Source organism: Antrostomus carolinensis, unplaced genomic scaffold (assembly GCF_000700745.2).
Source record: "Antrostomus carolinensis isolate BGI_N321 unplaced genomic scaffold, ASM70074v2 scaffold46001, whole genome shotgun sequence".
Taxonomy (NCBI): Eukaryota; Metazoa; Chordata; class Aves; order Caprimulgiformes; family Caprimulgidae; genus Antrostomus; species Antrostomus carolinensis.
The window spans coordinates 1-14,788 of NW_010294391.1; the positions used below are offsets into that span (position 1 = coordinate 1).

General features: G+C 42.5%; 1 protein-coding gene across 1 annotated transcript; it reads left to right on the top strand.

The window, feature by feature from the left end:
• Window positions 1-1,646: 1,646 nt before the first annotated feature.
• VMA21 (vacuolar ATPase assembly factor VMA21) lies at window positions 1,647-3,405 on the top strand (the record flags this gene model as incomplete). The annotated part of the gene is made up of 2 exons (XM_010177608.2): window positions 1,647-1,756; window positions 3,263-3,405. Coding segments are annotated over 2 exons (253 nt in total), but the record flags the coding sequence as incomplete, so codon positions are not given.
• Window positions 3,406-14,788: the final 11,383 nt, after the last annotated feature.

Consider the following 14,788-nt stretch of genomic DNA (forward strand, 5'->3'; position numbering starts at 1 on the left):
GGTCGCTCCCGGTAGCACCAGCCCGGGCGGCGGCTGCAGGGTGGGGGGTGCGGCCCCAGGGGGCTGGAGGGAGCCCCGGGTTTGCCTTGTCCCTGCTGCGTTGACCCTGGGGAACCCCGAAGCCCCAGCGTGGACGCTGCTGTGCAGTTAAAGGCTCCGTGTTAGGGCTGGCGTTATACACGGTGTGTGCTTTGCTGTGTGGGGAAGTGATGTAGGTGTGTCAGTGTATGAAAAGTGTTTGTCAACAGCGGGGTTTTTAACTTCGGTTTTTAGCAGGAGGTCATCTTATTCTTCTATGGGTAGGTGTTAAATAGAGACTAGTTTCTAGCTTCCATAAGGAAAATTTGAATGGGGTTATGCTTTCCACCCCGATAGACCTTGAGGCAGACTAGTAAAGGAAAATATTCCAAATGTTTGGGGTTTTTTTAAGCTACTTAATATGCTACTTAACTATATGGCAGCATATGATCAGCAAAAAGTGCTGTTGGCTTTAGTGTAAAAGCTCCGTGTGGCTGCATGTCTTTTGATGCCTGTCAGAGGATGAGATTTCCCCCCACACACACATTTCCACATATTTTTCCAAAGAAATGTCAAGGATAAAATGTGATGCCTTTATAATGACAGACAAATACGCCTTTATAAAACTTTTTGAAACTACTTATACAAAAATTGTTGTGGAGGTGCCTGGGAGTTTTAAGAATTATGTGTTCCTCACTTGAGTTTGTTTTTATGCATGTTTGTGTCTCAAAGCCTTGAGGACATGAGCCGTTGAATCTGGTAGTCTTTGAAAGTCAGAAGTGTATTTCTTGGCTTACATGTTTACAACGTAAAATACTGTAGTCAGGCAAGCAGAGTGGGTGAAAACTGGTGGAAGCACACACAGAACCAAGCTCTATGTGGTGTAGAAACAAAACCTGTTTGAGCAGATGAAGTTCAGGGCGGCCTTACCAAGTACGTGATCCTTCATTGTGATTCTCTTGCTCAAGGTCTTCTAGGTTTAGGTCTGCAAAGGCAAAAAAGTTACTAATGTTTTGGTATATTGGCTCCGTGTTCTGATTATTGGTGCAATTATTCCCATTTTCTCAGTGGAAACTGAGAAATTATTTTAAATAGAGGAACAATATCTAATAAAAAGGAACTTCCCTTCCAGTAGTCAGCTGTTAAAGTCATTCAGTGCACTTCCTTCTGTATCCTAGTCTGTAGGATTTGTCACTTGCCTAGTCTTTTTTTTTTTTTTTTTTTTTAAAAAAAGGAACTTGACAAATTTTAATGCAGAATACTGTCATATGACAAGTGCATGTGTGTCTATTATTAGCTATTTAATGATTGTGTAATAATATACTGATAAACATATTAATGTAAGCCCCCATGTTGTTAATACTTGCAAAGTGATAACAGGGGAAAATCTAAAAACTGTTTTTAATCATGTTTGAGTTTTGACTGGCAGAATCATTACGTAGTTTTGAATACTGTGATTATACTGTTGCAGCCAACAGATGCACAGTTCAGGTCTTTATCACTTTCAAATTATGTACATACTTGGTTCTTGAAAAGTAATTGGCTTCTGTTTGGGATGAGTTCTTGTCCTGTTTCACGTATGTATATCATGACTTTCTTCTGTGTGTGCCTTTTCTTATTTATTTCAGAAATGAGGGTTCATTAACATCAAGTTTAAGAACACTTCTCTTCTTCACAGCTCTAATGATCACGTTACCTGTTGGGCTGTATTTTTCATCAAAGGCTTATGTATTTGAAGGTAATTCTGTTTCTGCCAATTAGCTATTTTGCTATTACAAAAAAGAAGAAAAGCACAATCTTCTAATAGCATCTTTGTTCTCCTTTGTGTTTTGAATATTTGTTCCTTTATGCAGACTAAAGGCCTTGTAACGTCTAATTAGAACAGAAAATTTATATAAGTGGTGGATGCATCCTTCCCTGTATTGTGGTCTGCAATCTAATATTTGCTGGTTTTTATACAATGGTTTATATAGGATACAGGGGCATCATTTCCTTTACCCAGAGGGCATCTAACACCACCCTGCAGCAGACTTTTATCAGAATTATCAGGATTCTGTTTCCTGCAGTTGCAAATTAATTGTGTATTTAAAACAGAATAATGTTGTTTACTGGGTTTATTTTTTGCTTTTTAAAACATACCTACATTTGTAAGTCTAAACCAGTGAAGTCATGTAGCCAATTTCAGATATTGATTCTGATTGCTTGTAGAACTTTTTTTTAAAGATATTTTAGCTGTTTGGAGCAGTTCTGTCAAACTGCTAACAACTGGCCACATTCTAGCCTTGATTCTCTAAGGCTTTAATGACTTCCTAATACTACAGGAGACAAGGATCTCCTTCAGAAGTGGGGAGGGAGAACGCAGCTGCTTTTAAGAGCAGTTTGTGAATGCATAACTGGGTTGTTCCAAGATGATTTTCCTTCCTTGTGTACTGCTCTGTGTAGTTTGGAAGGCTGAAGCTGGAAACTTGTTGAGTAACTTCCAAGATTTTTTTTTTAATTATTTTTTTTAACCTGAGGTGTGGCAAGCTGAGCCTTAGCTTTGCTACGTCAGTCAAGATCTGTCAGCACTGATGGGACTGGGTTTGTGTTTGGAGGGTGGCATTTTTGGTGTGATGTGTAGTTTTTTGTTTGACTTTTTTTGGTTTGGTTTGGTTTTTTTTAAATGAATGAAGATAAGTTATATTTTGGTATTTAGTCTTCTGATATTTGAAGGCTTGTTTCATGTGCGATGCATTCACGTATCTTAACTGGTGAGGAATTACTGTTTTGTGGTATCAATATAAAAGGTACAAATCCTCTAAATTTAATAGTTGTTCTAATGTTTTATCCTGTTATAGTGGCAAATAAATTACACAATTATCCCCCTTCCTCTGCCCAGTTCCTCTTCCCCCCCCCCCCCCCCCCCCTCAATTTTCCTGCCCCACAAAAAGAGTTACACTTACGAGAAAAGGATGTTGAGGTTTATTTGTTGCTGGAAGATAGTAATAAAAAACATGAAGGTTGTAGAACTCTAAGCTCTTGACTTCAAAACCAGGGTATTTTATCTTAAATATTGAATAATTGCAATGTTGCTTTATTCCAGAAATTGTTTCAAGGTCTGAAATTATCATGGTAAATTCTTTCCTACGAATCTTTCTGAGCTCAGTCTTTTGATACAGGAGTAAATGTAACTTTGGTCTGTAGGAAGAATTGCCATTTCAGTGTTTCTAGTAACTAATATTCTTTACTTTCTCTATTTCCTCAGGTACCTTAGGAATGTCCGACAGAGACAGCTATTTTTATGCTGCCATAGTTGCTGTAGTTACTGTTCATGTGGTACTTGCTCTCTTTGTATATGTAGCGTGGAATGAAGGTTCTCGACAGTGGCGGGAAGGCAAACAGGACTAGAACGAAGATCATCGTCATCTGATGCCTACAGACTGTAAATCAGATTTTTGTGAACTGAAGGGAAAGCATTCTTCAGAATATATAATGCATATGTACAAAGATGAGGCTAATGCCTCAGCTCTGGTTAGAATAGGACTTGTGCTCATCTTGAATGTGTACCAGGGTTTTCTATAATGCTGATGGAAGTTGTTCTTTAGCCAGCCCTGACTAGGTCAAGCTGAGGAGGTCTTTACCCAGAATTAGGATGAAATAAGTTTATATTTTTGAAAAATCCTGTAGCTATTTTTGCCATTCCTAGTATTTTTCTGGCTTACTCTGAAAATAATATTGGCATGAAGCAAGCATTTAATTTTTGAGTAATTAATTGCTAGTTAAAAATGTTACATTACTCATTGTCTAACTACAGTGAAAAAGATGGAATTTCACTTTGTTGTGGATAGTTCCCCAGTCTGTCGGTGTTGTGGTTTAACCCCAGCTGGCGACTGAGCACCGTGCAGCCACTCGCTTACTCCCCTCAGCAGGATGGAGGAGAGAATCGAAAGACTGAAAGTGAGAGAACTTCTGAGTTGAGATAAAGACAGTTTAATGGGGAAAGCAAAAGCTGCACACAAGCAAAGCAAAACAAGGATTCATTCACTGCTTCCCATCGGCAGGGAGGTGTTCATCCATCTCCAGGACAGCAGGGCTCCATCACGTGTAACGGTGACAAACGGCATCGCTCCGTACGTCCCCCCTTCCTCCTCCTTCCCCCAGCTTCATACGCTGAGCATGACGCCACACGGTCTGGGATGTCCCCTGGTCAGTAGGGATCAGCTGTCCCAGCTGTGTCCCCTCACAGCTTCTTGTGCAGCCCCAGCCTGCTGGCTGGTGGGGTGGGGTGAGGAGCAGAAAGGCCTTGACTCTGTGAGCAGGGCTGAGCAGTAACGAAAACATCCCTGTGGCACCAACACTGTCACAGCACAGATCCAAACCACAGCCCCACAGCAGCTGCTGCGAAAAACCAACCCTACCCCAGCCCAAACCAGCACAGTGGGACAGGCATAAATAATGTATTTCCGAGTCCAGAAGTAATTGCAAAAATAACATTAGTTAGAAACTTGGATGATGGCTTTCTAATGTGAAATGCAAAGGTCTTTTTGTTTTCAAAATATTTTTTTTATTATAGTTGTAAAACTCAGTCTTTAATTTCCTTCTCAAGGGATTGTCATATTACTACATCGCTCGTCTTTCCACTCTTCTACAAATGATCTTGGTGATATAAAGGAAATGGCATAGCGTATTTTTTTGTCTTTTCATTTGTGTAGCTCCTTGATAATTGCAAAAGGAGGTAGTTGGATTTCCTGTGGTAAATAGGATCAGTAACGGCTATCAGCTACTCTAATGGCCACTAAAGGAATGAGCAAAGAGAAAACAAGCTGTAGCTGTCTGCAAATTTTGTCCTTTATGAAACAGAGCACAAGAGTGATCATGTGGAAAATTTGCTTCTCTTCATGATACGAACTTGTACACTGTGAAATGATGTAATATGTTGATTGTTTTCTTTTTTCCTCGGTTGTGTGTAGAAACTTTCTGTGGTCAAACCATAGTGAGATTTTTTTGTGTTGTGGGATAACCTGAATTTCATTTCACTGTTGTGCTGTTGTTAGCAAGCTTTTCAGTCTGTAGATAAAACATTTTTCCTAAGGTTCCAGCAATGCACAGAACTTTCCTAACCCTGATGATTGCTGTTAAGCTGCTGTGCTTGAGGTTGTTCTGTTAACTTCAGTTTTACCATTTGGTGTATAAGTTGAGCCTTTTTTGGGAGTGTTTTGCTTAATACAGAGCTTGGAATGGTTTTGGTGCTGTACTGGTCCATGGTAAAATTTATTCATAAATGAGACAAAAATCAGTTACCCAAGCCCAGTGGCTTGAGGAATGTGCTCCCAGGTCTCATTCCTCTCATTTCCCCCCAAGTCCCAGGTGTGTGCAAGCACATACACCGTGTGACAGTAATACAAAATCAATTTTTACATTTTTTTTCTGAAACATTAACTGTTCTCATCCAGAAGCCCATTGTCAGGTTGTTGCCAGCAAACGGGGAACAGTCTCATCATACTTTAAATACAAATTCATTTTGTATATTGGTATATTGCCTTCCTGTTCTCCAGTACGTGAACTATACATTGTAGAGCCAATACTGCCTTTTAATGAAGAACTGCCCTGCAATACAAGATTAAGGTAGCACTTGTGCTGAACAGTTTTTAAATAATTTCTTTAATACCACACACCTTACAACAAATAGATCAGCTATAGCACTGTTAAGTAGCTTTTTTTTTTAACTCTCTGTTTATAGTGGAGAATAAATGGGAACACAGCTGTAGTCCTTTGCCACAGAGTCTTGTGCTGTATCTATTTTGTTTCATGTACCAGAATCCCTAGACACTTAAGTTAATTTCCTAGGAATAACAGGGAAATAATTACTTATTATAATTGTTCAGATTACAAAAATCTGAGAAGTGTGACCTGTGCTGTAAGTATAGGCACTGTAATGTCTCAGCAGTTGGGGGTGACAGGCTGAGCATTCATCCATCCATTGGAAGGACTTGAAGATGACGCTTTGATCCACAGCCTTTGATGAAAAGAGGTAACGTATGAGTCTTTGCATAGTAACAGCTGACTCCTGGGGTCTGTGTTTGTGCTTGGGAGCTGAAACAACCCCTCAGGTTAAATGGTGCCATGAGGACAGTCAAGCAGCGGAATTACACCGTGACTAGGGAGCTCAAAGAGCAGAAACTGCAGCCGTGCAGTGTAGAGTGTACATGGAGTAGATACCCTTCTGGGACTCCTGGTGTGTCTTACCAATACTAAGATTTATTGTATTTCAGGAGCTTTGTTGTGGTCTCTTGAGGTTGTTTCCTTTTGTGTATCTGATGTTCCTGTTAATGTCAAAGCTAATTCTTGTGGTGATTTTTTTAATTGTTTAATGGCCATTGTAATTCTTTTAGAGTTTAAATAATACTGTGCTGTATTGAGTTTGCACAGCAAGGTTTTGGTAGTGGGGGGCCTACAGGGGTGGCTCATCTGAGAAGATGCGAGAAGCTTCATCTATGTCTGGCTCCAAGTCAGACCTGCCACTGGCCAAGGCCGAGCCCATCAGCACCAGTGGTAGTGCCTCTGGGATGATGTGTTTTAGAAGGGCATGGGGGACGGGATGACACCACGCAAGAGCAATTGCAGCCCAAGAGAGGAGTGAGAAGATGTGAGAGCAGCTACTCTGCAGACCCCAGGTCAGTGAAGAAGAAGGAGGAGGAAGAGGTGCTCCAGGTACTGGAGCAGAGATTCCCCTGCAGCCCATGGTGAATCCCATGGTGAGGCAGGCTGTCCCCCTGCAGCCCATGGAGGTCCATGGTGGAGCAGATGTCCACCTGTAACCCATGGAGGACCCCACGGTGGAGCAGGTGGATGCCTGAAGGAGGCTGTGACCCTGTGGGAAGCCCACGCTGGAGCAGTTTGTAAAGAACTGCAAGCTGTGGGAAGGATTCACGTCGGAGAAGTTTGTGGAGGAATGATGGGAGGGAACTCATACTGGAGCAGGGAAAGTGTGAGGAGGAAGGAGCAGCAGAGACAATGTGTCATGAACTGACTGCAATGGCCATTCCCTGTCCCCCTGCACTGCTGGGGAGGACAAAGTGGAGAAAGTCAGAAGTGAAGTTGAGTCTGAGAAGAGGGGAGGGGTGGGAGGAGGGTGCTTTCAGTTTGGTTTTGTTTTCTCATTACCTGACTCTGCTTTATTGGCAATAAATGAAATTAACTTCCCCAGGTTAGGGTCTGTTTTGCCCATGACTGTAATTGCTGAGTGATCTCCCTGTCCGTATCTTGACCCACGAGCTTTTTGTTATATTTTCTCTCCCCTGTCCAGCTGAGGAGGGGACCGATGGAGCAGCTTTGGTGGGCACCTGGTGTCCAGCCAGGGTCAACCCAGCTCATGTACAAATACTGAAACTGGTAAAAGTTGCAGAGATCAATGTTCTTGTTGCTTTGGTTTTTATTTTCTATAAAATGAGGATGTAAATTTTTAATGGTGTGGTACTTCAAAGTGGTACTGTGAGTTTGTTCATTTTATTACTAGGAATGAATTTGAGATAACTTGTTAAAAAGATAAAATCAGAAAAGCTCGGTCTGTGTAAGCCATTCAGTACTTCAGAATCGCCTCTCAGTGGTCCGTCGTGTGTTTGAATAAGTTGAAAATTGGGCAGTTTAGCTAAAGCAAGCAATTGCATCTGGCAGTGAGCAAGTACCTTGAGACTGAGATTGTAGCAGAGATTTTCTGGAATGTTTTCTATGACTATAAATAATAAAGGCAGCGGGGGAAATTGAAAAGTGGAAAATCTGTGACTTTTCAAAATTAGTTCTGTTTTCTTCTGTACTTACCACCTCTGTTTTTTGGTTTTGTTTTTTTTTAAATGCCTGCAGAACATTGTGGTGGGCAGCCACCCCATGAAAGTACACAGCTTTGGTTTGTGGTAAGGGATGCCTGGCTTAATTCATCTATTAACTGCTAGCACTGAGTCTCTAAAGGGTAAGTCTCTAAAGAGAACGGTGGTGTTGGTGATCATGTTGGTAACTGGAATTGTCACACTCTAACAGTGATTAAGGTACATGAACTTCAGACAGTCTTTACAATGTATTTGAAACAAAACAAAACACTACCTACCTGGTTTTTGCTGTGTAAGAGCAGGCCTAGTAAGAACTCTCACTTAACACTAAAAAACAAATAAACAAAAAAACCACAAAAAAACCAAACAAGCCAACCACCCAAGCCCCGAACCTTCTGCATGATCATGGTGTGGTGGTTGTTGGACACTATTGAACTGATCTGAAGTTAAAGGATATAATTTTGCCATGCTGCATAATTTGCTAATGCAGCATGACAAACTAGAGGGCAGGCTTCTCTACCTGATTGCTGTGATGGGAGAGGGGAAGTTGTAGTGCTGGTTGCAAAATAAAGTTCTCATCTCGTGCATTGATGAACGATAAAATAATTGGTGTTATTGCAGTTTTGACAGTTTTTAGACTGCTGCACAGTCACTGTCGTTAAATAACCTGTGCTTAGGCTTCTGCTAGCCTGTGCACTTGGGCAGGGTGTGCTTAAAGCCTCCAGGCAGGGTATAGTTGGTAACAGTTCAGATGAGTCAGAGATGAGAAAAGAAAGGGCCCTTAAAATAGTGAATTAAGCCACACGTGTGTTATTACGAAACAATGTGGGTATGACTGAAATTTAGACAGGCTGCAGTGCATGGAAAGACAGGAGGAAGGGGTTCTGTGAAGCAAAGAAGTATCTTCTAGAATATCTTCTGTAGTGTGACACCTGTTGTGATCCCTAGTTGAGATTGCATTGGGCTTTGTAGGGAGAGATGAGATTTTTATACCACTTGGTGGGGATTGTGCTTTCCTGCCCATGAATTTTCAGGATTGTTAGTGTTATCAGCTCTGATACTTGATGCATGAAAAAAGTAAAGAAGTTTCCAATTTTTTTTTTCCCAGTTTTCCATGGGGAAAAAAGTTTCCAATTTTATAAACATTTCTTAATCAGATAACTATTTTTCATGCGCCTTGGGAGGAGTAATTAACAACCCTTAAATAATAGCATGTTTCTGTGTTGTCATGTGCTTACTAGATTCAATACAGTCCAACTCTGCGTTCATATGTGGTTTTATTTTAGCATATGACAAAACTTAAGAGCATTTAAGTACACCAAGTAGCATTGTCGGTATGATCCAGGCTGCTTTCACTTTTCCAGCTCTGAAAGAAAACTACATTGAGCATTTGGGTAAGGAAATCTTGGAGAGCACCTGGGAATGTGATGCAGCTCTTCAGGAAGCTTGCCCATGCCAGAAATCTGTGTTTGCGTTATATCAGGCTTACGCAAGGGATTAATTTGGAAGCAGAGCTGAGTGGCTTGTGAACTTTCTACCTCAGGTTGGGAAACAAACACCGAAAACATGTCAAAGTGGCAGTAGAGGGGTGTTTGTGCATTTAGTACAGGGTAATTCCTGGGGTTGTTGGGCCTGGCCTCTGAGCTGTAGGCACTCAGTGGGGTAAAGGGATCTGCTCTGTGAGCTATGGCAGATCACAGGTTTAGGGATGGGAACTTGAATCTTTTGGCCCACTGCTCTGTCAGCAATAGCTGCTGTTCATCACCATCCATCCACAGTGGGGGTTTTTTTAGGGATTGTTTCTGGTGAGATCTTGAATCAGTGGATACCTGGAATGTTACCTAATTTTGCATAGCTTGACGTTCTCATCAGAGTCTGCGCAGCTCACACTGTAGTGCATGCTTTCCTTCTTTGCCCATTCTTTGAGTGTTCCATGAAACCCTTGTTTCAGCAGAGCTTTGCCATTGTTCAGCTGGCTTTAGACTTCTCTGGCCTTCCTTCAGACATACCTTTTCTCTGCCTCATGCTTTCCTTCCACCTCCTTCTAAATTTTAAATAAAAATAGTTTAAAAAAAAGGCTAGTTGAAATTTGCACACCACTGGAGAATGATGCTGCACTTGAACTGTGCAATTCCAGTATCCTTTCAATAGTGCTGTGCTCTTGTCCTGCTTCACACTTCAAGAGTGCATCCCTTCATCTGCCTGCAAGATTGAGCTGGGAATGAGCTCAGTGGTCAGGGTGCAGAATATACATGTGGTGCTATCAAGGGGAAGGGTTGGCGTGAGACTGGAAGAACACAGCAGTGAGTAAACGATAAAGGAATTAAGCTGATATACAGACCCTAAATTTTCATGTACGCCTTGGGGTATGTAGATGTTTTAGCTCTAAGCAGTGTATTGTTTGGGGAAGTACATTCAAGCATGCCTGATCTGCGTTTGTCTCCCTCTCCCAAAACATCATGCCATTTGAAATGTTTTATTTTTCAATATTTAAAGAATATTCTTTCATAATGCAAAAGCTACTTTCATTTTTTTCTAAAACAATTGGTTGAAGTGTTTTTATTAATCTTTTTGTTATTTAAGCGCATCTATCTGCAATACACAATAGAGGAAAATGAACTGATTTTTTTGAGACAAGCTTGCTTTTTATCCTACAGAAACGATGACTCATGAGATTCATCCAACCCTCATCTGTATTCCTCCCCCAGCTAATAAGTTAAATGTGAGTTTTGTGCTTGTATTAAAAGGCAGCCTGTGCTTACCTCACCAGGGAACTTGTTTGAAGATTGAGTTCTCAAGGGGAAAATTCCTTGCCACAGTAAAACTGCATCTCTGGGCTTTAAGGAGCTTTGCGAAGTTTCCTCTGTAAGTGCAGAAGGCAGCATTAGATTTCATTCATTGCTCACATTTACAGTGATCCCAGTCTCATGTGCTTGTAACTCTTCGTGTTGAGGTCAGAAGTTTTGTGGTTCTGATACGTGAATAGTAAAAGGCAGAGGCCTGTGATATTTTGTCTTTGGGCCTGTTAATCGTGGAGCTGGAGAGCATCAGGATGTACAAGATGTTACACTGATCTAGGACAAAAACACTCTCTGTTTTCATTCTGACTGAAGTGGTCCTGCAGAGGGTTGTGCTGGTGTAACTAAGAAGGGAAGATGGAGAGGGGTGGAGGCACTTTAACTCAGCGTTACTGCTGAAGCCCCGTGCTGTGGGACAGCACCCTATGCTGGAGCTGCCTCCCACAGTAACAGCCGGGCTTGTTTAGTGCTAACATGAGGTACAGCCTGGCAGCTCTCCATGGGGCATGCACCATAAGATTTAGCTGAGAGGAAAGGAGAGCTTGATCAGCAGGATTCACTGCATAAAAGGTGGCAGATTTCTCTGTGAGGCTGTGGACTTTGCATTGAGCTTCTCTAACTGAGCAAAGGTCTCATGAGCATCCTTCCTGGCAGATCCTGGTTGCCTGATAGGGGTGCACAGGAATAAGACGCTTTCTTGGTGTCTCCCAGCACACATCTGGCAAGAGTTTCACACATAGGATCTGGCTTCTCTGCTCTTCCTTCAAAAGGTGCTTATAAATCAAGTGACACATCTAGGGACAGTGTCGAGGCCTCTGTCAACTGGGATTAGGGAGAGAGCATGAGGAACCAGTTGCAGTACAAACTGGTTACTTTTGGCCCTGAAGGCTGCCTTACAGGTGGATACTTGAGTTTTCATTTAACCTCAAACTCTTGGGCAAAGAGATACTTGCTTTCTGTGACATAGCTGAGCCTGGTGCTCATTACGTTTGTTTATAAAGATTTGATCCTTTTGTGATGTAAATAGTGTGTAACCTAGAACAGAGTTGGGCTGCTGAATTGGTTTTACCTAGGTGCTGTGCAGTGTCTGGCTGTCGACAGTGCATGAAGCCAAAACAGTGGCACGGGTCACTACAGGTTCATCTATCAAGAACTCCATTCATACCTGCAGGAGTGCAAGTGATTGACTGGGTCATGTATGGCAAAGGGTTAAGCTTTATATCCCACAGGATCCTAAACAGGACATGCATCTGCAAGAATAAAAGATGAATGCAACCTAGACCATCAGCTTCACATTTTCCGATGAAGAAAAACACTTTGGGCAGGTGCAGCATGTGGGAGGAAAAAGAGATTCCACCATGGCAGGAATGGGAAGTTGAACTGTGTGTTGATGTTCAAAGACTGAAGGCTCTGGATGGTGATTCCTGCTTCTGCCTTACAAACTCAGTTAGGATTTTGGTTGCAAGTAGAGTGAACAGCAGAAGCTCAGGTGGGACAGTTCTGCTGAAAAATATGTTGGGCAGCTCTATGAATAGGCAAGGAATGTCTTTATAGTTTCTCCTGTCCCTTCTCAAAACAACTGCAAGTGTTAAAATATTGTGATTGACTCCAGGCCAGCAGGCCAAGAGACATTTTTAACTTTCTCTGACAGAGAGAGTGGCTTTCAGCTGGCTTCAGGAGTGTGGTTTCACAGACACATCACTTGAACTGACCTATAAGCTGATGACTGACCCCCAAGTCAGGTGGGGCTTTTTTGGGTGGATTTCCCTTAGTTGCTATCAACAGCTTTACTTGATTTGTGAATTTAATGAGTGATCTATTGGTTTGACATAATCCTGCACGTGGGCTGAATGTAATATATCATTCCAAACTTGTGTGCATGGTAAACAAATTCCCAATGCAAAAGGCAATCCCTGTGACTTCCAAACCCTCCCTTACGCTAAAAACAATTTAAAAGTGTACTATAATGAAGATAGTATCTGTGTGCTGAAAAATATCTCATTTCACAGAAAAGTAACTTATGCAGTGCATATTTTGCAGTTTGATGGCATTCCATGTAACGTGGTATTAGTTTCCTCATTCATTTGTAGATGTCTGCTCATTAAGCAAAATCTTCTTTACAAAGTGTAGGAGCTGTTTAAATGCTTTAGGGAATAAGCATGTTTATTATGACTGATAATCCTTGTAACTTGTTACATTAAAATATAAATGGATTAGAGTATAGTCCGATGAGAAGCATGAAAGTGATTACTAAACTGCGGAAATAAAATACAGTAGAACCCTAAATAGTGTCATAATCCTCTAAGGGAAAATTGCACCCTCATTCATTTGTAATGATATTGTGATTGGCTTTGTTTTAGTCCAACTCTGAGTCAATGTCTCCATGAAAATCTCATGACTTGCCTTCCAAAATGACATCAAAGATGAAAGGAGAAAAACAGTCTTGACAAAACCAGGTCACTACATCAGCAAGAGCGGAGTGGGCTGAGCAGCTCTGCTTCCCAAATAAAAGCCTTGCTGCAGGAGCGTTGCTGCGCTCCCATTAGTGTGGCACAAGTGCCGTTCTCAGCAGTGAGGGACCAAAAAGTCTCACAACAGCAGAAAAAGGGTTGAAGACCTTGGCTGATGAAGGATGTGGAGGTGCTCAAGGCATCCCTTTGGAGGGGAATGTTCTGGTCCTGGCTGTGCTTTGTAGCCAGCCCCTGCACAAGTTAGGAGTGAGGAGGAATAGTGTGACTTTTGTGCCTAAATCAAGCAAAAATCCCATCAAGGGAATGGAGATGTTCTGCTAGCCCTGTGCTTCCAGAAAAGCAAGGGCTTTCCTTTTGTAGTCTTGGCTAGGGACTCCCAGGGCTGGGAGAGACTAAGGGCCTTCTAAAGCACACACATCTCTGATGTCTGTGAACCATGAGAGAAATGTACAGGCCTGAAGCCCATCACAGTCTGCCTCCAGAGCAAGGAGCTGTCCAGAAACCACCATCTCCCTCTCCTACCTCAGTTCCTGTGTGTCCCCAGAAGAGCTGTCCATCAAAGGGCAGAGAAGGGAATCTGAGTACACACACCCAGGGCCACACAGGCTCCCGTGGAACTGCCACGTGGGCAAATCACTCCTTTGTGCACAGTGCAGCCGTCTGTCATGGTGGGGTGGGAGCTAGAGGGCATTCATCACCAGAACTCTGCTCCTGGATCCCATGCAACAGTGTCCTCCTGCCATTTCTGTAAAGGGCCAGTTTAGTGTCTATAGCCAAAGCTTATGAAGATCATTATATAACTGGCAGGGCCAGGTAATTAATATCTAGGACAACGTACTGCTCCTTTGACATGTGTTTTGTGCAAAGCAGGAGAGCTGAGTTGTGCTGGTTCTGCTAGTTTGCTGCTGTCTGGCGAAGAGGGTGAAAAAAAACTACAGGAAGAAGGAAATGCATTTCCTGTCTTTTGGAGTTTTGATTAAATAATCAGCAGTGGCAGCAATGGCAGAGTGCAGCAGCTTCTCCTGGGACACACTTACTGAGCAAGTGATTTGCAGAGGGGAGGGAACCTGGGCACAGGAGGCTCATACAGGTGTCTCTGTTCAAGAACAACATCTGTTGTTCACTCTTTGTGTTGCTTATTTACTTTACTTAGTGAAGAAGAGACCTTTACCTGTGTCTTTGACCATATGGGTGCAAGGGCAGAGTTTTGGTGTTACCATGTGAATAGCACATGGTCTCTTGCAGGTTTCACTAGCATCATCCAGCAATATATGTAGCAGATAATAAATGGAAGCCACATGGCACAAGCTTTGCTCTTTCTGTAGGACACCTCAGGCAAGATTTACCAAAAGCAAAGACCTAGTCTTGAGCTTGAAATGTCATACTGCACAATCTGTCTCCTAACTCAGCCGCTTCTGAGTGCTGGAAGCTGGAGTCTGCTCCTGTGCTCATGCTCTGGCATTCCTCGTCAGCAGAGACACCCCGGCTTCTGGCAGCGATATCTCACCGAGGGTTCAGGTCAGTCCCCTCTCCCAGGGCATCCTCCTGAAGCACGGCAGGGGCGCGGAGAGGAGGAGTGCCCCGGTCATACGTGGGGTCCCTGTCCCAGGGGAGGCTGTGTCTGTGCAAAGCAAATGCTAAGCATGAGCTGGTGCCTGCCCTGACCCAAAAGGTCATCTGGAGAGGTAAATTCAGGGAG